At 42.8% G+C, this 26,179-nt stretch overlaps 1 protein-coding gene across 12 annotated transcripts in view; it reads right to left on the minus strand.

Moving 5' to 3' along the window:
- Window positions 1-4,314: 4,314 nt before the first annotated feature.
- DHRS3 (dehydrogenase/reductase 3) overlaps window positions 4,315-26,179 on the minus strand; it is a 75,526-nt gene continuing 53,661 nt past the window's right edge. For all 12 annotated transcript variants that reach the window (XM_053963088.1, XM_053963092.1, XM_053963081.1 and 9 more), the window contains 5 exons: window positions 10,657-10,800; window positions 9,885-10,004; window positions 8,926-9,164; window positions 7,796-7,921; window positions 4,315-6,653 (listed from right to left, as the gene is read on the minus strand). In XM_053963088.1, the coding sequence (XP_053819063.1) occupies window positions 6,569-6,653; window positions 7,796-7,921; window positions 8,926-9,164; window positions 9,885-10,004; window positions 10,657-10,800 (714 nt within the window). In that variant the 3' untranslated portion in view covers window positions 4,315-6,568. The remainder of the gene's footprint in view (window positions 6,654-7,795; window positions 7,922-8,925; window positions 9,165-9,884; window positions 10,005-10,656; window positions 10,801-26,179) is intronic.

Below are 26,179 nucleotides of genomic sequence, written 5' to 3' on the forward strand. Positions count from 1 at the left end.
TTGCTACACTTAACAGTTGAGAGAGCAGAGATCATGAGCTTGTCACCTCTGCTGCTACTCTGTAGGCAGAGTTGAAGGAGGTGTAAGACTGTGGAGTGAGCTGACTCCTGTGTGAATTTCTGCAGGGAATCAGTGTTCCCAGCAGGCTCTGGCAACAGGAATTATGTGTTTGGATATCACTTGTTTTTTTATTGCCATTATTGCCATTTCTATCTTCTGTTAACACTCCTCTGACATGAGCCCTTTTTTCTTATCCCATATGACAGCAGTGTTCATGTTGCCAAAACACCCCAGAAAGCTGATCACCCTGCACTTACTTCAGTCCTCTCTGCAGAAACGCACTAATAGTTGACTTTCCTGGAAAAGATAGCAAGGAATTGCCTCCTTATCTGCTTAGAGCTAAAGTTAATGCTGCCATGTGCCAGCCCAGGGTCTGGGAACACTGATCAGATCAACAGCGATGCCCAAGGGCAGCTGGTGGCCACACCCCAAAGTGTCTGACGCTACCAAATTAAGGAAGGTCTCAATTCATGAACTCCTGATGCCCAGGGCTTGCACACGGTGCTCCAAGGCTCCAGTCAGGGGTCACACGTGAGGCAGGAGGTGGGAGTTGTGCTCTGAGCTCTCTGGCACCTATGGGCAAGCAGAGCCCTCCCCCAGTGCTCAGGCTTGTACTGGTTTGGTTACCTGATGTCACCTCCTTCTTTAACCTGGCATTTTTCAAGAGTGTCCCGTGGGACCAGAAATTTAAATCCATCTGTTCAGAGTTTGTATGTGCAGTCAGTACTAGTGCACTGTGACAGTGACCTGCTCAGGAATCCAAATTCAGTGCCAAATGCCCCAGGGACCTGCAGGAAGACAATTTTGGAAGCCAGGATCATTTTCAGACAGAAGCCAGCAGGCTTGTGAGATGGATTGATTTAAGGCATTGATCTTCCATCAGGGTTCCTCTCCTTAGTTCCACATGGCCTGGGGAAGGAAGACTTCCAACAGGAACTCTTCACTTCTGTATTCTTTTCATTATCATTTGATTAGCACAGATGGGGAAACTTCATGTCTAGGATGCCTGTCTGTGAAAAGCCTGTACAATACAGAGACAACTAACTCAGATAAAGAAAAATTGTATTTAAAAAATGCTTTTGCTTAAGGAAAAAATAGGAAATGGAAGTACATCTACCTAGTAGCACCAGGTCAGGATGATTAGTGACACGAGCCAGAGAACCACGTCCTTGCAATGCCTACACATGATGGATGGCCTCTGCAGCTGGAGCAAGTGAGTAGGGAGTCAAACTGACCCTTGTTTTTACATGTTTGGGCTGCCTTCCCTCCCTCACAAAAAACAAGAGTCAGCTAATCAGTTACCAGCATATTGGAGTTTCCAAGCCAGCAAGCCACAAAATTAATTGACTGCTTTTTAGGGCATGGTGACCCACTGGAATGAGCAGGAGTGACAACGGGCTTCTTTTATAGACTTCGCATTTGGCTGGAAATCACACGCCTCTGATATTATGTAACTCCAGGGATGTAAGGTGGCATCTTGCCTCTGTCTGTTTAGGGCCGTCACACTCCCCCTAAGATTGCATCTTATCTTCTATTTTGTATTCTCATCTACTTTTTAGTCACTCTCCAATTACAGTGCTTTCTTCCCTCATTTAAGGAGGAATTGTTCTAGTCTTATGCAGAAAAAAATCATTATATGATGCATAAAAAATCATCACACATCTGCCTTAACTTTCTTCTGTGCTAATATGTCACAGTGCCCATAACAAAGGTGAGCAGAAGGAACTAGTAAGTCTGGACTCTTTGGGAAGGTGTGAAGACACAAATTGTCTCAGAGGTTTGTGCCTTTAGTCCTGACCAGGCAGGCTGGGGCAGTGTGTGTTCCTGCTCACAGGATCTGTTACAGGGACAAAAGAGGGGGTGATGTTGAAAGTGAAGATGACAGCAACGGGGCAGGGACTCGCTGCCTTCGATGGTCCAGGGGACAATCAGGTGTGCCCCGTGTCTTCCACCTGTGCCCTGCAGCTGGGGCAGCTCAGCCCCCTGAACAGCCTCTGTCTGCTCTCCCACTCCTTAGCTGCTGATCCAGCTCCTTGGCAGACAGACAGTGGGGATTGTGCTGAAGCTTCAGCTTCCCAAAGGTAGTGAAGGAAGGTGCTGAGGTGACCTCAGCAGAACAGAGGTGGTAAAGGGAACAAGAAGTGAATTGCCACCTTCTCACAGGAAACACAGGATAGGAAAAAATGAGCTGCAGGGAGCAGGTGAAGTTCTGTTTTTCCTCTTGTCTTTCTCTAAGTCCCTGAATCTGTGGCTGCCACTTCTCACGGCTCAACATCTCCTTCAGCAAAGCATTGGGCCAAAGAGGATTTGGTTCCCTAGAGAATGCAACTGCTGCTGGTGACTGACAGGTTTGCTCAGACTCCAAACATACCAGGATCTTAGTGCCGGGGAGGTGAGAGCTGCAAACAGTGCAGAATATTCTCATTCTCAGGGCTGGTGGTTGGTAAAAATGCAAAATACTGCATTTGACATAATCTTGCTCTACCCCAAACTTAGGAACCAGCACTGTCGAAAAAGTGGCTGTGACCTAGATTAAACTGATTAAATCCAAGTGAAGAAATAAAAACAAAAGAGATGATCCTTGTATTCTTTTCTCAACAGTTGCATTTCAGCTCGAGGAAGGTACTAGGCCACATTAATGTCTGCTACAAGCAGATGTGTTCTCTTTGAAATACATGCACCCACTTATGCTCTGCCTGCATTAAGTCTGTTACTGGGATTTCAGGAGCTTTGGCAAGTGCTATCTGTTAATATCTGAAGGTGGGAGTGTTCAGGGAGTTGTCGGAAAGGCTTGCAAGACTAGATCTGATCATACCCACCCACACTAATTAACACATTACATAAAAGTACAACAAGTTTCTCTTTGCAAACATCAGAATCTCTTGCCCAGGCACTTTCTGTGCACTTCTAGAAGAACTTGAGGGACAGACTCTGTAGCTTTTTAACCTCAACAGAACAATGGGTGAGTGGAGAGGGTACAGCTCCCACTTTCAGGGCCCACTCCTTTTTGCCATGCTGCTAAAAACATGCCATTGGCAGGGACATGGCTGGAACAATCTTTATAAAGTTCACCAAAGGTGCATGAGGGTGCACTTTTTTCTCATCAAAAACCACAAAAGGAAATACCAAACATGAGGGATCAGATTGCTATACAAAGGACTCCTCCTCTCCCTGCCCTGCCTTGCTAATTCTGAAAATCACTTTGTATAAACAGCAGCCCTTGAAGCCACCTTGAACTGAAAAATCCTCCCATTTAAATTTGGCCTTTTTATTTTTTTGGTCAGGGGAACACGTCCCAAACCAGCTCATGTTTCTCTATCATTCAAATTTTAAACCAGCAGCAATCTCCTGTATAAGAGCTGTAGTGAGGACTCTTTTACTTCTTCAGAGTTTGGAGCAAGTAAAACTAATTTCCTATGATACTCCTGTGACCTGCTCCTGCAGCTTCACCTGGATTCCTCCAGCAGGATAATAAACGGATACCCCAAACTCAATTTACTCCAGACTCTCCTATGACATCTGGCTTCAAGATGGTGGCACAGAAAAGTGCAGTGATGACATAAGAAAACAGAAGGAAAAAAAAAAAGAAATTGTGAAGTGGAGAGCAGGAGGCAGCAGAGAGAGCGGGGAAAATCAAAATTAAAGTAAATCAAAGGGCGGAAATTCCTCGGAGAAGGCCTTAGGCTTCAACAAAGCTTGTCCACATTTGCAGCACTTCAGGATTACCCAACACTACCCTTATGTGGGAAGGTCCCAGCAGACCTCAGCAGGCATTCCAGAGGAGCCTTTCTATTAAAAAGTCTTCAGTGTCTCCATCCACGTTTGCAGTGGCTTGCTCGATGGAGACCGTCCTGTCTCGCAACACTCACCAGGGAAGGAACTCTCTTACCCAACTCTTCCCTGCTATCTGAAAAGCAAAGTTAATGTTTTCCTCATCATTTTCTGTTTGCTGCAACCCTCTCCCCCACTGTGACTGCTATTTGACCCGCTGTCCGCTCCGGGACCCTGGGGGAAGAGTTCTGTGTATGAGAGGAGAGAGGTGATGAGCCTCAGCTACCTCCTGACTTGTTTGTATTCCTCAGAAAGAAATCAGCAGCACTCAGTGTGTAAGGCAACTCTGGAGAGAGGGAACATTTTTTGTGTGGTGCAGGGAAAGAGCAGATCTATTTAAGGGACAGGATTTGGGGATGATCGGGGATTCCAGTGTGTGTTTTTAACCTCACTTTTGCATTAGGAAGTTACCAATAAACAGAATCTCAGCACGAAGGTTTAATTTCAAGGGGACACTGCTCTTTCACCACAGCTGATTGCACTTGCAGCTACAAGCCTGGCACACCCAGCTGGGATTAATGAGAAACTGGAATGGATCAGAGAGCACAAGGGGAAGTTCCTCTCCCAAACCTCTCGTGATAAACCTGGTACCTTCAGTATTCCAGGCAAATCCTGGAAGAGTTCTCCCCTCATGGCACTTGACTTTTCAGTGAGATGGGCTTCTTAAAAAAAATGACAAAAAATAAAGCTGGAAGCATCTATTAGGGTGGGTCTCAAAATCACAGACATTGAAGTTTCTTTTCATCCTCTCCAGAGAGCCTCAGACATCCAGGAATTCCAAGGAAAACTGCATTTTAGGAAACATGTTCAGAGGTGTCACAGTGCTCCAGGTTATGGTTCTGCAGTGTCTCAGGCAGGAGAGCCCCTCCAAACACTCACCCAGGCAGAGAGACTTCAACAGTGGCACTTCTGGCAGCATCTTCCTCTTGGAGAGCTCCAGAAAGGAGAAACCCAATGGTCTGCAGTAAGGTCAGACCTGATTTTAACACTCACACCTTTGCATGTCAGTAGCAGGTCTCCATTCTACATGGCAGAACCAAAGGAGTATTTTAAACAGAGCTCACAGCTTTTCTGCTGTACCTCAGGAGTCTTTTAGGAGATGATACACTGTGGCATATGGGTTTTTCTTCATCTAAATTTTTGTATAGAACCTCCTGGTCTATGAACATATACTGCTTTGCCTTTCTATAACATGATGCATTTGAATTTGCTGAGCTTAAGACAGGTATTTAGGTAGTCAGACTTGCAATTCTGAGGTAGGGAAACACTAGAAATATCTGCTTTGCAGGTCAGGGTGCTCCTTCAAATGATGCATTTTGCCCCAAGCCATGCAGGACATCTACAGAAAAGCTTGAAATTCGAGTCAGGAGCCCTAAATTCACTCCTTTAATCACACATCCACCCTTGAGGCACTTCATTCAGGTGTCTCCAGTTGGACTTGCTACTTCCTGTATTGCAATTATATTAATTTCTCTGTTAGTAGTGCTCCAATGTGCTGCTCACTGCATTTTGCACAGGAATGCAGTGCTGCCCTTCCTAGGCTGTCAAAGGGAATATTTCATTACAAAAATAAATAATGTCTAGCTGCTTCTGGCACCTCAGTCCAAGCATATTTATCACTTTTGGCTGATCAGTGCCTGTTTCAATGTCCCTAAAGCACAACGGGTTTATTCCCAGATGAATTCAAAATGCATTTAATCAGGTCTTTGCTAAATGTGCTCCCAAATTTCACATCTCATGAGCACAACAGCACTGTCTCTTAGAGCATTATTCCACTTCACTGTGCAGACTGATACAATGGATTTTCCTCTGCATGGATTATGTCGGTGAATGTATGTTTGTACAAGCAGGCTCTAGTTTTAGTTCTAGATTTAGTTCATCCCTAATGTGCTGCTGCCTACATGTGTGGCAGTCTGGGATTAACACTAAAAATATATTTATATTTTAACAGAAATGAAAAAAAAAAAAAAAAAATCAGAATGACAATTTCACGTGTGAGTTCAGTGACAGAAAGAATCTTCCACTACTTAAACTCCCAGCTCTGCTGCCTGAGCCTTCCTGTCCAGCCTCCACAGGGGAAGTACAACAGCTTTTTTGGGCCCAGAAAGGGAAGTCCTGGGTGGCCTTTAGCAAAGAAAACATTGCTTCATGGCTTGCTCCTTCCCCAGTGTGTGCTGGGAACAGCTTCATCATGGGATGGAAAGTGAAGAAAGAGAAGGAAGCGTCCATTAAATGTCCATATCTTTTAGTTCTTCAAAGCAATTTTGAAGTTCCCCATTCAAAAAGCTGAAATGAAACCAGTGGCAGTTCCTCTGGAGAGGGGGCACAAAGTGTGCTTGGGATGGGATGTGCTGCCTCTCCACTGAGACAGCCCACAGACACTTAAGGAACAAAAATCACATCTTAAAACTATGAGTAGATTTAACAATTGAACTCTAAAGAATTAAACATCATAGAAACATTTCACACTTTCTGTTTTTCTTTCCAAGGGTCCATAGTCCACTCACTCAATCCTGTGCAAAGGTCATGTTACTATGGATATGACCTGCAAGAAATGTGTTGCCTCAGAGCAGCACAAGTCACATGAACAGGCTGAAAGCCAAGACTTGTTGATTCACAGTCCTGTAGGATTTTCATGCTTGTGCTGGGTTCACTGCAGAACAGTCCTTGTGCCAGCCTATGTTCGTCCTTTAAAAGTGTTCATGCAGGTGTAGCTCCCAGAAAACTTGTGGATTTCTTCAAGTGCTGCCTGGGGGAGAATGCTGGTGTAGGAGCAGAAAGAAAAGGAGCAGATGAGACAAACCCCTCAATCTGTTCTAATGAGAGATATGTAAACATGCATTTACGGACATAAATAGACAAATGTTCAAAAACCAGCGAGTGAGAGACACAGACAAAACTGGCATCAGTTTCCTGCTGTGAGGAGGCTTACAGGGAGAAAGTTCCATCCAGTAACTCCTTCTCTACAGAAATATTTATCCAAAAAAGTCTGTAAAAGCTGTGCCTTGGAAGACACCATTATGTTTTATTCCTTCTAAATACTATACTGTGATATATACAGATTTCACCTGAATTCTCTGGTTAACCTGCCATCAGCCTGTGCAAGGCATGTGGCCTCCTTATCCTAAGGTAAGGACACAGACCCAATTTCCTGACAGCTACTGTAATGGAAAATAACCTATTAATTCTTACAATAAAATGGAAAAGTCCTTTTTTCTGTTGACAGAATTTCTGGCAACTTTTACTCTGAATTTTACATTCAGAGCAAAGCATTTACTGTGAATTATTTTTTCTTGTTTGAAATGCAATACTGAAATTATTTTCCACAGAAGTCTTATTGCCTCATTTCAGTTCCTGACTGCAGCAGCTTTTCCAAAGGCTTTAGTGCAAACTGCCATGGAAACACAACGGTGAATGTCCTTTCTCTGTGGTTTTTCCAGGATATGAAGATAGTATTTTTTTCCTTAGGGACCTTAAAATTTCAGTCCTGATCATACACAAAAATATTGATTTAATAGTTTCACTGATGTAACATAGGCAATGCTCTCTAAATGCAGGTGGGATGGCCAGGCCTTATGGTTCAGAAATCCTGCACAATAAAAAGCCTGGAATCCAACAAGTGATTTAATAAATCCCAATCAACTACCTGTGTAAGTTAAGTATTATGAAATTCCCTAAAAAAAATCCAGTTTACACCTCAGGAATCCAAATTTTGGGGTTATACAAAGAGAAACCATCTCCAAAGGGAATCTCAGAAAGTGTCTCCCTTTTGCTTCCATGACTGTCTTTCAAGGGAAGAGATGAGAGAGCAGTTCCAGTCAGCCTGAGCTTTGCCTCAGGGAAGAGACACAGAGCCAACCCTCCCTACATGGCCAGGCTATTGCTGGGCAAAGGAAATACTCACCTTTTCAGGATAACAAGAACGTGCATTGTCCATGGAAGGAGCAGGAAGGCTTGATTCATCTGAACAGCTTCTACCGTCCTCCTCGCCACTGTCTCTGGCTTGAGAGGAGGAAAAAGACTAGGGAACCTGAATAAAGAAAATAAAATAATTACAGGTGAACCAAGCTCCTTCTTTAAGGTGTCACTGTCCAAGTCCTGTTACTCTAAGTTATTGCTGGTAACTGGCCTTCAAACATGCCCAGGACAGGCTATGTCTCCAAGAGGCAGAAAATTCCAGTTCCAGCCAAAAAGCCCAAAAGCAGAAAGCCCAGTTCCAACTAGAACTACTGGGTTAGCTAAACAGTTAAGAATGTACATATTGGTGCCCTTAGGGAGAAGTGGCAGAGAGTAATCAGAGCCCTGATTCAGGGGTTTTCTTAATTTGAATGCAAACCAATACCAAATGCTGCCTTTTCAGTGATGGTGTTTTTCCTTTTAGTCTCTGTTCCTCTTTGCTTGATTCAAATCCTTGACAGGTGAAAGACAAATATTTTCCTCCATTGCTTTTAACACCAAACATAAGGCTTTTCCCAGCTCCTGCAATAGCTTGGCACTGCAGATTTTCTTGACTAAGAGAGCACAATCTGTATTAAAGGTTATTTTACCCATTGTAAAAGATTAATTTGGACAGCCATTACTTTTTCTCTTGGACAGGGGTAAAAAGGAGGTACTGATTGTCTCACTTCAGTAAGTGGCTGTCAATCCTTTCAGTGGGAAAGGATTAAGTATTCTAGTGAATAAAGAAGGAACTTGTACTGTTAATTCTCAAGTAATTTGTAGACTGGTCCTTTGGCATGACCTCGATTGCAGATGGCTTCCCCTCCCTCTCTGGTATGGCTTGAACACGTGCAGGGAAGAGCAGCTTCCAGTTCTCTCAGCAGCAATGTCTCCCCCAGCACAGGGTGGTGCAGGAATATCCCAGCACACTGAGGGAACCAGTCTGATGAGTCCCAGGTGGCCTAAAGTGACCCTCTGTTCCCAGGCAGCTAAATGAGACATCAAATTCTCTTAACGAAATGAAGCATTAATTAGGAGTGTATTCTGATGATTCATTTAAAATGAGATGCTTTATTCTAGATCCCCTGGACTGACCTGATTCTCATGCCCTGGAACATCTCTGTGCTGGTGTGGAAGGGCAGGACTGTGGTGGCATTCACTCCAGGACAGTCCAGCAGCCCCAGGGTCAGGCTCTCCATGAAAGCAAAGGACGAGGCTTTGGAGGTGCAATAGTCAATGGCACCAGGGATGGCTGACAAGGCCAGGACAGAGTTCAGGCAAACAATGTGCCCATTCTGGAGCTCCAGCATCCTTGGCAGGAATGCTTTGGTGGTCTGAAGAATAAGAGAGTTAAAAGAAGAAAAGAAGAAAAAAAATTGCTTAGCAGTGATACAACAAAAACAGCACTGACTGAAAAAAAAAAAAAAGTGACACAGACACAACAAGCCTGAGTGTTCCTGTTCATTATGTGACGAAAGGAGTGGCACAGGACCTTGTTGTTTTGTCATTTTCTGAGATTCTAAGTGGGCAAAGTTTGTGTAGAAACACAAGAAAAGTCTTTCCTAGCACATATATAAGCAGTACTCCTCAGATAAAGACCATGCACAGAGTGGCCCTCTATGCTTTAGAACTTTTATGGGATAAAGTGTTCAACTAAGTAATGAAACCCACAAGAAGCTCTTTTTCATTTCTATTGTCTGATTCAAAATGGACTGAGTTTCACAGCTCCCTTCCCTGTAGTCCCACACTCCTCTGATGTTCCCTTCACATTGCCATACAGGAAACTCCTCTGTGAGCTCAGACTTTGACAAAGACATCAAATGTTTTACTGGAAATCGCAGAATGGGAATAAAGAGCAGCAAATACGGAGTACTACTGAAAAAATTATGTTTATTTTTGACCTCTTTCCTCCGGCCTTTGCCCCTCACATTGTTTTTTCTCTCGTTTTCAAGACAGACTGGTTTTACCAAGCATCCCTTAGCAAGACCTACTGTCTGTAATCTGCCACTCTCCTTCCCCACTCTGACTACACGGGACACAAGAGCTGCTCTCACCCAGAACTGTCCCAGGGTGTTTATGTGCTGGGATTTGAGCAGTGCATCGTCGTCGCTGTCCATCAGGCTCTTCCCATGAACCACAGCAGCATTGTTCACCAGGATGGTGATGTCACCCACCTGCAAAAAAAAACCTTGTGACAAATGGTATTTCTCCTCACAAACCAGCCATTTGCATCAGAGCTGAACAGCCATTATTGCCCAAATGCATCGTTGTTTTCATTGGTTTTGACATTCTTGCCTACGGGCCTTGCAATCCTTTGGATCACCTCATATAGGTAGCTGGACTTTGTACAATCTTATCTGCATGGTCACACTTCTTTTTCCCAATATTTTTTTTTTTTCTCATCAAATACTGAATCACAGAATCACAGAATTGTTAAGGTTGGAAAAGACCTTGGAGATCATCGAGTCCAACCATCAACGCAGCTCCACCACTGTGTTCAGCACTAACCCATGTCCCCAGCTGCCACACCCACATGGTTTTTGAACACTTCCAGGGATGGTGCCTCCACTACTGCCCTGGGCAGCCCGTTCTGATGGGCTCATGAAAATGTTTTCACTGACATCCAATCTAAAACCTCCCTTGGTGCAACTTGAAGCCATTCCCTCTCCTCCTGTCCCTGTTCTCTGGGAGCAGAGCCAGACCCCCCTGGCTGTCCCCTCCTGTCAGGGAGTTGTGCAGAGCCACAAGGGCCCTCCTGAGTCTCCTTTTCTCCAGAGTGAGGCCCCCAGCCCCTTCAGCCCCCTCACAAGCAGTGCTGTCCCAGACCTTTTCCCGCACGGCCTTGGCTTGCCGATAGACTTCCTCACGATTCCCCACGTCACAGATGAAGTAGTGGCACTCTGTCCCCATCATCCTGATCTCCTCCATGGTCTCCTTCAGGCATTTCTCAGTCCGACCCCACAGGATGATCTGCAGCAAGAAACTTTTGTTAGAGTCCAACTGCTTCTGTTTCATATCTAAAATAATTAAAACATGCTTCTGACTTCAGCAGTTGGATGGAAATCTTTGATGTGTTTTCACTGCCAGGGCTGTTGTTTTGCTTCATTTAAGAAAAGCAATGACTTTCTGTTACATGGGGAGTATCAAGTGGGACCTGTGTTCCACTGCTGATCCTCTGTTTACAGATTCTTTACAAGCAACACAAGCTAAAACAAAAACTCAGACCTTAAACCTGATGTGACCAGTATAGGGAACGTTTGGAAATTTTTCTGCATCATGTCATTTCAAATCTCTCCCTGTTTTTGCTATACACACTTACAGAATGACAAATTTACCCTAAAACCACAGACCTTCCTGAATATCTGGTGTGTTCTCTACTTCTTGTTTTACGTGTGGAGATAAAATCTGCTCTGCAATAAAATGTATTTTTTCAGCCTAGTAATCACTTGCCATGCTGATTGCAGGCTGGTGTCTCAGGTGCATTTCAAACAAGAGTTCATCCTACAACAGACTTCTAAAGTGAGAAATTTCAAGCATGAATTTATTTTGCAGCTCCTGTATGCAGGATTTCACTTGCCACTGCCTTTTAACACAATAAAAATTAAAAATTGCTTCTCGTACAAAGAAAATTCGGAATATTTATAGAACAAACATTCAAATAATGGAGCATGGATCTGATTTACAATGAGACATAAGCAGCCAACCCTATCTGCATTTCTAGACCATCAGTGAGGTCAGAAATAGAAATAACTTGAAAAGTCACCAGAGGTTCATTAACTTTCATCATGGGGCTTTGTCCAGTACAATTCTTTCTAGTGAGGCAAAAACATCAAGTTTGAGATGGGGCTTCCACCATTGTCCTTCAAAATATTAATCTGCAGCTAAACAGATTAATTTTTTCTGAGTACACAACCTTATTTGCTATTTTTTAAGGCTACTGGAAGGAATATAATTTCATCTCTGTTACTTAAGACATCTATGAATGAATTGATCTATGGTTTTTGCTCTTCAACTAATTATTCTGAGCATTTATCATGTTATAAATAGTGAGTCACTGTTCTGCAAAAAATAAATTACTGAATGGAGCGTGTTACTGCAATCAGCTGACTGTTCTGTGACTCTAAGAGCAAGATCCAAAAGAGAGAGAAGAAATGGTTGCTACACTGAAAATGCAAAATTATGGTGCTATTTCCAAGCACGTGTGATCCAAGATTATAGTTCCATCTCACATTACTGTGTACTGAGTCTCTATGAATCTGACCAGTATATTGATTTTTTAATGGTTAAAAATAAGCACACTTACACTTCAAAGATTAAAGAATCTTTGAGTTTGCTGAAAGCTGAAAGAACAGAAAGAAAAAGGTCTGAATTGCATGACGGCTTATAGCTCAATCCCGGCAATTAACTTAATAACAGCAATATAAACATAAAAAAATTATGTGTGCAGTATTCTTACCCCACAACAAATCTCTGGCAGGGAGCTTTAACATGCTTATTTTTAAGGACTAGCTAAGCTTATCTCATAACTGGTACTAAAACTAATCTCTGGCAGGGTCAAAGAGCTCTTTAGTGTGCCCGAGCAAGGCTAAAATGCAGAAGTACCCAAATCCTCAACCACTTCCTAAACAAGTTACATTTACAATTAATCCCATTTCCATGTCCTTGGCACATCTGTGAACACAAACACACCCAGACTGATAAGATTTATATCCTCAAATTCTCCAGAGCACTAGCAAATCTGGTTAACCAGAAACTTCAGAGCGTGTATAAATATGCCAGAGCCATTTCATGGGAAATCTTATCTCAGGGGAAGTAATTTTCAAGGAAAAAGCTGTGATCACACTTAAAAACTATAAGAAAGCATATGGCTGAAACTGCAGCTTGTGCACTGGCCTGGCTTCTAAAGTCTCAGCGTATCACCCTTGGCCATCAGGGCTTGGCATCTCCTCAAAGCTTGTAAAACTGATGGCTATTTACTCACTTCTGATCCCAGGGCTAGACCGAGGAATATTTTTCATGTGCACACTGCAGACTTGAAGGGAAATCAAGAACATGTGAGAAATTTCACAAGCTCTCAGGAAGTATTTACAAAATACTGCTCAGCTGCGATCACATGCACACTTGCTCTCCCTTTCACAACCCACATGGAAAGGGGGAGGGAAAACCTCTGTGGAAAGGGGAGGAAAAAAACACCACAAAATGTCAACTGCAAACATCGAGTTTGATGCCCACAGAGTTTTGCATCCGGGTGAACTTCACCCTCTTTGCAGGGCTGGATTAGTCAATGTACACACTAAAAAATGAAGTGACTTGTTGAAGAGTGATGGAAGGTAGGACAGGAAGAGGAGAGAAAGAGAAATAAGGTGTCAGACAAGGAGAGTGTAAGGCAGGAAACTGTGCTCACACATCTAATACTCCAGCACTTCACACTGCTATTGCTAAATAAAAAGTAGATCCCTCACTCTTCACTTCAGTCTGTTTCAAACATCCATACGGCCTCCTATTCCCAGGAGCTACCACTGATGCATTGAATGTCAGGAAATATACATGCAGGAACAGTTAAGCAAAGGATGACCTGTCAAAGGAACATCTGTCTGTGATGCAGCTCTTGGATATACTATTTTTTTATGCCCCAACAGTTTAATTGAGACCTTTAATATCCTATAGGCAAGTCTTGCAAGGTGACCCCGTTAAAATCTGGGCCATCTGGGGAAGGCAGAATTTGCTGCTTATCCTGCTGACAACATTAATTTCAACACTGACTTCTTTCCATGAGAAGCTTTCGTGTCTTTGATACTGTCCACACTCAGGTGAAGGCTTCAGCCTGTGTAAGAGAAAGGCAGTAAATAAAAGACCATTCTTTTGTGAGAGGTCCCTGATGACCCAGTGGGAAGTGAGGGCTCCTGCCATCATTTCTGCTACTTTTTACAGATGGATAAAACTCAGAACTCAATACAATGTGCTTTTGGTCCAAATTCAAGCTTGACTGCTCCTATGAGATCATATGAGACTTTCAATTCCTCTCTTACATCTGGCCAGACTGAATTGGCACAGGCTTCCCCCCAGCCTCCCAGGACATGAGATCTTACAGCGAGACAAGTCTGGAGTTGCTGCATTTGTCTCACAGTTGAGGCTTCTGTTGCTGCTGAACATCTTTAGGAAGGGCTTGGTTTATAGTCTTTCTGCATAGGCAATACAGCAGCTTTCTGATGTTTCTGATGTTTCCTAGGTCCTCACTCTCCTACTGCCTCCTGAGATTTGCTACAAACTCCTCAGTTCTCTGCCCTCCTGCATTTACCCTCTTCTGCAAAATGTGCCATTAGTGATGATCATCCAGTGCTCCTGAACAAACCCTGCTGCTCCCTGTTGACCTGATGAGCCACTGTGGGCCTGGGGCTGTTTGCTGCTGCCCCGTGAGCTCCCTGCTGAGTTACCCAAACACTTGGCTCTTCACTTCCCTGGGGATGCAACCCTTGGGATAAAGGAATATTATTCTCTGCTCAGTAAACATCAAGAAAGGCATCACTTCACTTCACCCTGCCCCAGCTGGGATTCGAGGGCTCTGCATTCATGAGGAGTCCAGACCCGTGGTTTCGGAAATGGTCCATTTTATTAGGAAGCACAATTTTTCAAATGTAGACATGGGGCTCAGAGTCTGGTCTGTCTCCTCCTTCCTTTCTAAGTGCAAGTCTAAATTGGCAATAAGTATGTCCCAAATGGAAGCTGAGAATGACTCCAACAGACACAGAAGTTCCTGTCTGGACAGAGGAAAATGAGAAGCAATAAGGAGAGGCACTGTGTTCATGATTTCCCAGCCTGTCAGGATGCTGCACAGCCACCCATTCACCGTAACTTAGTGGTGGACAGAGGAATATTTAATTTGCATTTTGGATAAACTCTTGGACAGACAGTTTTCCATCCTGGAAAGAATCCAGCCCTTATTTCTTCCCCCTCTTCATCTCTCATGATCCTCCCCTGCCTGCCTGTTCCTGCTGCACCAGACAAGCTCCCCTTTCACAGAGTTACTGACCAGAAAATTGGCAGGGCAGGTGCCCGGGGAGGTGGATAATCCTGCTCCAAGGCTTCCTGCCCACGCTTACCTCGGCGTGACCCCGGGCTGGCAGCAGCCAGGGAGGCAGGTGGAATGGGAAAGCCATCCCTGACACTGCAGGCTGCCAGAGGCAGCAGGGCAGGATCCCGCCACTGGACACAGGGAAGGAGAGATTTATGATGACAGAGGAACTCTACGTGCCCTCCTCCCCTTAATGGACTTCAAAGTAGGCAAGGGCTGTGACATCACACTTGGTGCAGATTTTCCCAGGATTTATTAATGGATTTTTGCAAAACAAACCTTATCTGTTGATCTGGAGTCACAGAACTCCTTATCTGACCTTAGGAAAATCCTTTCAGCTGGAGGAGCAGCCACTGTATCCTCTGCTCCCAGAGGATTAATTCTGGATCCTTTAACTCTGGATTTAATCTGCTAATGAGGCCTGTCCCGAGGTCGGAGGGGAGTCAGAGGGAAGGCTTCTGCTGCTGTTGGACTAAGGCAAGGCTGTCTAACAGAGACCTGCACTGGCTTCGTGCCAAAAGCCCCAGTCCTGAGTGCAGGGCCAAAGCCTGACTTTCACCATAACACAAGAAGAGTTATGCTTCTGACCACCACAAAATCAGATAAAGCCACTAATTTATATAAACTGGTCTAGACTGAAGCTGCTATCAACCACAATATAAACATGTGATCAATGCCTCTAGAGACTGAAGGATATTACTAGTGCAGGACACAAGGTTACAGCTAACTTAACATCATTTACAAGGCTAGTTAACTTTTCAGTCCGATTTTACTGCGAGCACAATTAAAGAACAGCAGCAAAGGAATGCTGCCCTTTTACATCATCAATTATTTTGGCACTGTATCTTCAGCAAACCTGCTGTGCTAGAATTTCTGCCTCCAGTGAGCTGGGGCAGTACTGGAAAGGTGTCCTACCACAATTGCCACTGTTGGGTTGTATTTGAGTAAAGAACTGCTCACTCTTGGTCTTTTACAGCACAAGGTGGGTTGTGATTAGCAGATATAACTCCCATTCTGAAAGCTTCTCCATTTTATGATTCACTAAGCAATTCCCTGATACAATCTGAAGACACTGAAATATTGAAGTGTTGCAGAGAGACACAAATGCCCTTCCTGCCTGATCTCATTATTGCTGCCTCCACAAATCAACCACAACTCCCAGCCCCAGATCAGCAGAGATAGGAAGTAGTTGGTAGGTCAACACATTTCATTCCCCCTTTCAACCTCCTTCCTAGTCCAGGGGAACAAAAGTTGCTCTGTGTGAGCTGGTATCTGTAATTGCACAGACCTTTGTTCAAACACAGAAAGCCTTTCTGCGCCCAACACTCAGAGTTCCTGCATACTTTTAGGAAGTACAAAGTGTAGATAATCCACTGAAGTATGCCAGCCTTATCCCCCTATATTCACAACGCCTGGTAGTACTAACTCACAGTCTGTCCTCCGAAAAAATGCATTCCAGTGTGTCCCATAATCCTGGCAGAGTTTTGCATATCGTGAGAAAGGGAATCTAAATCCCACAGCCTCAAAAGCTTCACGTCTTTTGCCTGTCAATGGCAGAAGAGTTTTCTCCTCCACCCCTTCCCCTCTCCTGGCCCCAGGCAAAGGCAGACAAGTTCTTTCAGGAGTTCTCCATGGGAGAGGCAGCTAAAGGCTGATTACTGGAAGAGGGAAAGGTGTGGCCCTGCAGTGTGAAAAGCCAATCTTTGCTTTAGAAAGGAAAAAAAAAAGAACCTTGTGATGCCTGAAGTAGGTCAAAATACTTAACCCAGCCCCTTAGTGACACTTCTGTAAAGGTAAGCAAACAAAACAGGCCGGTGGAGAATTCCTCTCAGTTCCCACAGCGAATATCAAAGCTGCAAAGGAGAAGGTATGAGAAAGTTGCATGTTAATGTGGAGAACCAAGAGAGTAAGCCTCTGTATCTATTTTACATGCAAGCTTTTCAAGATTACTATTTAGCAATTGTAAAGCCTGTAAGAATTGAATTAAAATTTAATCCTGCCACCCTGGTAAACACAAACCACAGACTTTATTATAAACTGGTTTAAGTCCAGGAGTAACATATAGTAATGAGATTAAAAGTTAGGGCTAAAGAGACTTCAGAAAGCGACTAAAGGAGTGAATTCCAATCCTTTTAGTCTGGAGTCAGAACTTTTATTAGTTTATATGTTGACTTAGCACTCAATGGGATTAACATTATTCACCTAACAACAGTCAATTCCAGATGTACCCCAGTCATCCCTTTTTTCCCTCTTAAACAAACCAAACAGCACCTAAAAGAACTCACAGAGGAGCATATCAACACCTGCCTGCTGTTCAACAGAGGCCTTCCTTGGAAAGAAAACGTGCGATTTTCGGTGTGCACACAGGCGTTTAAGACCAGCTCCCCCTAAAGAAGGGAACAAATGCCCACTGTTCTCACAGTCAGGACTGTGTAAGGACAGGTGGCCTCACGCTGGTTCTTTTTTTTTTTTTTTTTTTTTTTTTTTTCCTCCGGTGTTTTTTTCCCAATTGCTTTCGTCTGCAGCAGGAACCGCGACTCCAGACTGCCTTGGGAGCAACTGCTGCCAGCTCTGCTCGGAGCTGGAGGAAGGGCAAGGGTGAGGGTTGTTTGCAAGGAGAGGTCAGGCAGGAGTCAGCCTTTACAATTCCATTAACGCGGGGGCAGGGTCAAACCGAGTGCACGTTCCAGCAAAATGCACCAAGTGGCCACAAGCTGTCACCCTGGAAGGTCCCTGGGGCAAGGACGGGCAGATCTGTCAGGGTGTCCTGCCAGGCCACGGGTGAGAACCGGCGCTGCTGCAGGGATCCCAAGCACGCCAAGAAATATCCCGCAGGGAGAAGTGGCGAATCTGGGGGTGGGGAAGAGGGCTTAGAAAAGTTCTGTGTTTGAGGTAAGGCTTTGGAGACATCCACCAATAGAAATATAATACTCCACCCTGCAAAAAATAACTAGTGTGCTGCTGCCGCCTCCGTTTGCTTGGCACGGCGTCCCTATAATCCAGATTCCTATAAAAACGTCCACAGAGATCTCAGGAAATTGTGGGGAGGGTGAATATGCAGGTGCAGAAAGCCCTTTTGTCCTGCAAGCACAGCAGACAACGTGAAGGCATAGAAAGTCAGCAAATAACATTTCAAAGGGGAAAAAGAAATTACTGTGATGGTCTGACAGGACATTTCAGCATCACTGAAGTTTAGTTGTGTGCACATTTTTCTTCCAAAATGCCGCATTATTATTTTTACTTACTGCATATAACTCTCTGGGTAAAGAACCTGTGGCAGGTTAAATGTTCATGTTAGAGAGTTAGACATTTACTACAATGAAAAGTTATGTCTACACTGAACAGGAACTGTTCTTGGAAAGCTAAAAAAATCCAAAAGTTGTATTATAAGGTAATGTTAGGAGAAAAGGACATGTGGAATTAAAAAGTGGCTCCAATACAGTATTATTTCACCTGACACAAATTGCCTCTTCAACCAACAATTAACTGAAAAGTCTGCGACTTCTTAACTAACAAAATAGAAAAACCTGACAATATAAATGTATGCAGAAGAAGAATTAAAGAGCTACAAACTGGGTGCCAGTCGAAGCGGATTCTTCTGTAGAGTTTCCCTTTCTATTTCTGAGATGAATTCTGGAGCAGAGCAGCCTAACCTTGAAATGCTGGGTGGTTTTAACTTCCAGTGTAGAGGGCTGGCCACTGCATCCCCCCAGGGACAGCACTGACACCTAGGCTAGACCCTGCATGGCTTAGAAAAGCATTAGTTATGCTGCATTACCAGTTTAAAGACTTGTCAGCTGTAATTCAGAACACCTTCAGTTTTGCTCCAAGCTAAATCACGATGAGCACTTCACCAGCACCTCACTTATTTTGGGGAATATATAAAAAAATCTCTACAAGCTCTATAAAAATAAAAAAATATAGATTTATCAATTTGATGCTATATTCAAAACATCACTGAAAAGAAAAACTAGGGAAGGGTTTAAATTTGTTAAGCTGGGAGAAGGTTTGCAACAAAAAAAGCCATAGAAACCTAAGGGTGAATAATGTTCCCAATGCTGTCATTATAAACTGCCCTCCAGAAAAGGCTAAAATATGCTCCAGATCATCCATGTGCATAATAGGATGCAGCTCTTGACTGAAAAAATAGCTTCTCCCGTGAGGTTACTGGAGAAGTATTGGAGTTAAAATAGCCTGCCTTAAATTTGTGTATAAACTGAACTCCAGCAACTGCTCCAGACAAGCTCCCCTACCAGCCTTTCTCTGCCTCTAGAAAAATTGAACTGCTACCATTTTGAAACCATATAAAAGCTGTCAAAAGGTGCCTTTCTTATAAGAATTTTCGTTGAAGAAATAAAGGACACTGCTTAGAAGAAAGCTTCAATATTGAAATGCTTAACTGGTTGCCTATCTTTTCATGTGCTTTTCAAAATGTTATTTTTTAATGGTGGCTGTTGCTATGCAACAGAGCAGAATCTCTAAAATCTATTCATGAGTTGTACAAATGGCAGTTTTCAGGACATATTTAACTCGCTCAGTCTATTAAATCAAAGAAGGAGGATGGGAATCAGAGGACTGTAAGCTTCCAGAGCACAATTCCCCTCCAGGGATACATCATGGCTTAATAAAGGTCTTCCACTGATTATACAATTTTTTTCAATACACTGTTGAGATGAAGTAGCTACCTTGCTTTCAAAAAATGTGAAAAACAGCACAGCTCTGGTTAAATAAAATGATATCTAAATGTAAAAACCAAAGTTATATACATGTTCATTGCTTTTACCCAGAAATGATCAGAGCAATTCAAATTCAGATTCTGGCACAATGGTAGTTATTTAAACACGAGGTGCTGGTCAGGCAGTCACAAATCCAGCTTTAGCATACTCCTAACTTACAGCTGCTGGAAGTTACCATCTTTTGGATGTCACTGCATGCTTTTCAGGCCACTGCAATGCAAAATGAAGTTAATTCACTTCCATGTGAACATAACATCAATTAAGTTATCACAGAACGAGACAAACCTGACTTTCCAATAAAATAAACTATATAAAGTAACCTGGTCAGTAACTGAGATTTAGCTGAGGGGCAGAAATAGAATACTGAGGCACAATAATTCTCAGCGTGTTCAAAGGTAGTCACAAGCAGAGCTCTTTGCCTGAAGGGTTCCCTCCCTGCCAGCAGCTTCAGAGCATTGGGGATCTGGAAACTGCTCCAAGAAAGTGTGTGAAATGTAGCCCTGAAAAAACAGGCCTATTTTTGGTTGACTCACATTCACTTTTTGCTTCCACTGAAATGTAAGTGACAAACCCAACCGAAGTAATGACCTGAAGGACAGCAATCCCCACGTGCAGCAGTGATGGATTGTCAGTGCTGGAATTGCACTTAGAAACCTGGGTTCAGAAACAAATAATGTTACTTGGCCTAAATGTGAGACTCAAATGCAGACCAAAAGTGCTTTAATTGTTTTTACTGATTCCAGTGGCTAAACAAACCATTCTAACTTCATCCCAAATATATCAACTCCCTCTGAGATGGATCTTTCTTCAGTCTGTAACCAGCATTCTGATTATTTAGTGCATTTACAATTTCAACAACCTGAAAATGTGCAGTTTATAATTTTATATAATTTATTTTATAAACATAATTTATTTTCAGTGATTAAGAATTTTCTATCTCTTATTGTCTCTTTCTCTTTGAGGAAGAGAAACTAAAATCCCTTTATAAATGTAAGATGCTCTTCTAAATTTCTGGTTTTGCACAAATGCTGGACTAAGATGGGACAGTGTCAGTGGTCAAAGGCATCAGGAAAGCTCAGTGAGAGCTGTAAACAAGTGCAGTGATGTCAGGAGGAGCTGGCTGACCCACTGCTGAACTCTGGCTCTGAAGGACACACAAAGTGCCAGATCCCTTTCCCACACATGTGTGCATACACGCCCCTTTCATCAGAAAAGGTGTCACAGAACAATCTGCCACAGTTGCACATCATCATCCAGGGAAGTAAACCCTGGAACCCTTTTGATGGCTAAAGACTTTGCTTTTGAAGAGACAAACCCAGTTCCATAAGCACATCAAATATAAACACAGCACGGACAGTGGTCTCTAAGGGGCCTGGATTACAGTCCAGTAACAAGCAGCAGAAAGCTACAGCATTGCACAACCAGCACATCCCAAACCCAAAATCAAACGGCTCAGTTCAGCGAGGCAGGACTCCTGCATTTCCCAAGGGCCTTGGAAATATTCTGACATAATTCCTGACAGCTCACTGTGGCCAGAGCCAGCCCTGAACTGTTACCATTTGGGAAAGAAGCACTTGTACCAGCTGGATGCCTTTAATATCCCACTTGGAAGCATGAGCTCGTCTCCTTAAGGCTGAGTTTGTCCTCACTGGGAAGTTTTTAGGAGTTGGGTACAGGGAATTTGAGGTTGTAGTCAACATCAAACCAAGCTGCTGAAAGGGGATGTCAGGATTTTCCATTCCCTCTCCACCAAGCTTCGCCCAGGGAAGTGCTGATCAGAGACAAGCAGTCTGTGTTTACTGCCAGCAAGGAGACTGAAATGACAGATCGAAGACAAACACTAATTTAATGTTCATGTAGAAAATATCTGACTGCCCACTGTTATTGCTGATCCATTCTGGTGAAGAGCATGGAAAGACAAACTGCTCAGTGTCTTTACAGCAACACTCTTCACTCCCATAATTTAGGCTTGGTATATTTGAGATTTTTCTTGAGGTCCAGTAAAAAGATTGTGTAAGAATTTCTGCTTTCAGGTAAAATGGTTCAAGTTTGTCAGCTCTTCAGACACAAAGAAAATCTTAGGTGTACCTGGTGATTCAAAGGACAAATAGAACAATTATAAGCAAATAAAAGATGATGGTTTTTTGAGTGGTGACTTCTGCCTTCTAAATGTAGGCCTGGCCATAAAGGAGACATTGGCTCCTTAGTGAAGATTCTAAGAAACACTGAAATAAGATCTTCAGTGCCTGAAGTATGACTTTGTGATACAGGCCAGCACTCACAGAAGTTCAGACAGCAGGATTCTGGTCCAGGACTTACTGGGAAAGAGGAGCTACCAAAATGACAAAGGTACCCATGGACACACCTGTGCTGCTCAAGAGAAGGGAAGATGACTGAGTGAAAACTCTATTTGCACCTATTTTTCTTGGCTCTTTCACTGAGATAAGGGAAGAAATATATTATTAGCCAAGTCACACCAACTGCTACCCCACCTTTATACAGACTCTTTCTAATCTAAAGTAGCTAAAACTGTGTCATACTAGAGGATAATCACAGACATAGTCTTTCCAGACATCATTTTTATACCACCTCAAAATATGTATGATTTTATGTTGGTTAAGTGTACTCAGAGGTACAACTGTCACTGGTTACACACTGAGAGCCACGTTTACCTCACAGACACACACCTAAAGCACAAGTGAGTCAGCAGAGCTGCTTTCAAACATGATTTTATTGCCATAAATGGAGCACTGACACATTTGCTCAGGCAGTGTAAGACAACAGAAATCCCTATGTTAACCAAAACAAATAAGCTCTGCAGCACTGCAGTCAGTAAATTGTAATTAAGAAGGTGGCAACATAAGGGTGGCTGTTCACAAAATCCCACTGTAATTAGGCATAGTTTATGGCTAAACTAATGGGATGAACAATTTAAATTAATTACAAACTCTGCCAAGGTACCCATCTATTCCCAAGTCTATTAATTAGAATCAATTTAATCCCCACTGGGATAAAGGTCAAACAACATGTATTTGACCCTTTTCTCCTGGCGTCAGTGTTATCAGCCAATGGATCTGGCAGTGCCTGGGTCTGACTTGTTCAACTCTTCAGGATGCTGACAGGATGCTTTGAAGAACAGAGTCTGGGCCCAGCTAAAAAGAATCTCTAATAATTTCTGCTTTATATTCCTGGAAAGAACGGGTTTAAAAACGCCAGGGCTTATTCTCTCTCAGTGGTCAGCTCTGAGGCTGTTGTTCTCTGTCTTGAAGAGTTTTTCTTTTCAGTCTTCCTTTCCTGCAGAAAACCTTGAAGCAGCAATTGTGTTCGATTTGTGCCTTCAATTTGGGACAGAAATCGAAGTGAAAGGGAACACTTAACACTAACTAGCATTTGTTACTGCATTTTAAAACAAATACTCAAACTTATACTCAATACTTAAACACTCAATAATCATTAGTTGACATTTTCACACTGCTCAGAGGGAAAGATACCAAATTTCTAGACCCTTGTCCAATTTTATGAGAAGGCAATCAAGAGAACTGTTACTTTTTTTCTTCTCCCCATCATTCTTATAGAATTAATTAACTGGTTGCTTCTGTGAACTTCATCATTATCATCTATTTGTCCTAATTTTTCGAGTTTTTTTTTTTTTTTTTCATTTTTTTAAATTGCCTTTATACTTTCATTCCTCTCAGGTTATTCTCAGGCCAAGTTCCCAGTATTTGCTCTGGCAGTTTGATGTAAAACCAGATAGTTCTTGATATGCTGATTTTTGAATGTTGCTGATCTCTTTGAGAAATGGAATTCAGAGTGTATTTAGTTTTCTAAGTTCCTCCTTTGTAATTTTACAATCCACTGCATAGTATCACTCTACTAAAGCAGATTTCCACAGCAGCCTTAAGTACAATAAAATCTTTCATTCCTTTAAAATGTTTTAGTCAAATGCTTAAGACTGTATGCATGGATTATGGTCACTCTTAAAGCAAATTGCTGTGCCTTGCTAATTAAATCAGACATTAGCTCAACAGCATGTTTGATTCTTTTATAATGCAGTAAAAACTACCTATAATGCAGTAAAAACGACCTACAGTGCTTCAGATGGAAACAGTTCTACAAGTCTGAAATTTTTCTAGCCTGTGCCAGAGCCATGACATAAATGCAACATAAATGCTCAGCAGCACTTTTACAAGTCACTGTAGGTGATGAAACTACGCAAATAAAATAGGGATGAATCACTTCAGATAAGTGGCGTGAAACATCATGGCCCAAAACCTTCCTGTCAGCCCTGAAATTCAGAAAATCCACCTTTTTCCTTCCTGTGATACAAATGAGACTGAGAATCCCGGAATCAGACTGTGGCAGAGGCTCTGGACTTCTGGATGTCCTCTGGTCCAACTCCCTGCTCAAGATCAAGCACCTCATCTACTGCTTTGACCAGGTCAGCTCATTTTGAATTTCACTGCCTCCTCCTCCAGCTTGCCAGATCTGAGCCTCTGTTTTCACTTTCAAGGTATTCACTTTCACTTTACCCATACTCCCTTCACCTTTCATTTAGCATTAGGTCCACTGCAGCCTTTACCTCCCAGCATTAATTTTTAAAAACAACCTGTTTTCTACCAAACTTCCTGCACCTCTCTAAACATCCTTCAAAACTCTTTACTGCTACTTTTCAAACTTCACCTTAAAACTTCCATTGCTGTGATGCCTCTTCCAAAACTTTAAACTGGCTCAACAAGTGGTGCTGCAGTCTCTGGCTTTCATCAGCAGAGAGCTCTGTGTTGGCACTCATTGTCGCCTTTTGGTTTTTATCTCCACTGTCACATTTATTTATTTTATCCCTGCCAGCCCTGAGGTCAGCATCATCTTTTGCTGTTGTTCTTATAGAGCACATTTAGCATCTTTATGCTAAACAGTCTTTGGTGTGAAGTCAGTTTTTGAGGCACTGCAATGACATTAATATAGAACCTCATCTTTAAAACTTTAAGATTTTTTTACAGCATTGGCACAGTCCTTGTATTTAGTGGGAAGCCTCATTTAACTGCCTTGGTGCCAGACCTTCAGCATGTTAAAAAGTGCTGGATCTTGGTGTGCCAACACAGCACGGCCTCAATTGGGACAATATTTTCTCATGACATCACTGTATCTTGATGGGAGATGACAAGACTGTAACTCTGCAACGTTATTTATTCTCCTTACAACATATCCAGCAACAAAAGACAGGTATGTTCCAAATTATAAGTTAAAACAGCTCCAGTCCAAGCTGCTTCACAGACACCAAAGACCTGAGAGCTGATAAATTCTGGTGGTGCCTGCCAGGCAGAGACACTTATTCAGCATGTTATTCCAACTGCTGGCCTTGGCACCAGCACCCAGCACAGGCTTCATGCCATCGCAGCCTGGGACTCCAAACAAGGGCTCTTCTGCCCATCCTTAAATCCAATCAACAGAGTAGGGAGCTGCCAACAGGAAGCCATTAAATAAAGCTGCTGTCAGGATGTAATCTTTGGAGAAATGAAGCCTTTCTGGAGACCATAAAGCCACCCAGTCAGATCTGTGCTCTCACAGTTTACCAAAAATTTCAAATTAATGTATTAGTTCGCATGAAATGGAAAAACATTCGCTCCCCAGCTCTTATGTACTTCTGGTTGCTGATAAGTTGTGACACGCTCTACTAGTTCACTGTTAAGATTAAGTGCTTAAATTTAAGGAAGATTAAAGTAACCATCATTTAACATATCCCTGAAGCTGCTGCATTCCTATGGTGGTTTTCTTTCCAACCACACACAACAGCAGAGATTAATGACTTACAACCTCATATTTGCACTACAGGTAAGTATTCTCATTACACTGAAATATCTACAGCATAGAAAATGTGCACTTTCCTTTTAGATTACATTATCCTTTTCACACAATGTCAGATTGCCTTTTCCAAATGGTCACTTTTTTGCATTTCAGAAAGACTGCACAGAAGTCCATTAGACACATGGGCTGTATGTCACTGTGGTACCACCACAGGGCAGGAAAAGCATTCAGAATGGGGACAGATGCTCACCTGGCAACAGTTTCTTAGCACTGAAATCAGAAAAAAAAATATATATATATAAATTTTACACTGAGTCTTTTCATTCCAGGCCACCTTAAATGTAGTGCACCACACTGGCATATTGCACTGGGTAAAGTACATCAGAACTGTGTCCATTTCTTTTATGAACCAAATTTTAAAGGCTGATTTCATTATGTTAACTCATGATGCCTGTTAAAAACAAGTACATGGTGATTAGTCAGATTCTGAGGAAAATCAGGTCCTCTCAGGTCTGAGAGCATGCCATTTTAAACCAGCTCTTTTCCTTCTATCAGGGCTAATATTCTCTGGGGTGGCCAGATCAGGTCTCGTCATGTTCTGAGCTGAGAAGGAATGAATGTGTCAGAAATCAGTTGTTACTTGCAGAACAGAAGTGTCTCCTTGACAACTGGCCCAGCACATGGGATTTTAAAGCTGACAGAAGCAGAAGGGCTTCCTAGGGTTCCTGCAGGGATCTCA

The sequence above is a fragment of the Vidua chalybeata genome, chromosome 22, assembly GCF_026979565.1.
Source record: "Vidua chalybeata isolate OUT-0048 chromosome 22, bVidCha1 merged haplotype, whole genome shotgun sequence".
Taxonomy (NCBI): domain Eukaryota; kingdom Metazoa; phylum Chordata; class Aves; order Passeriformes; family Viduidae; genus Vidua; species Vidua chalybeata.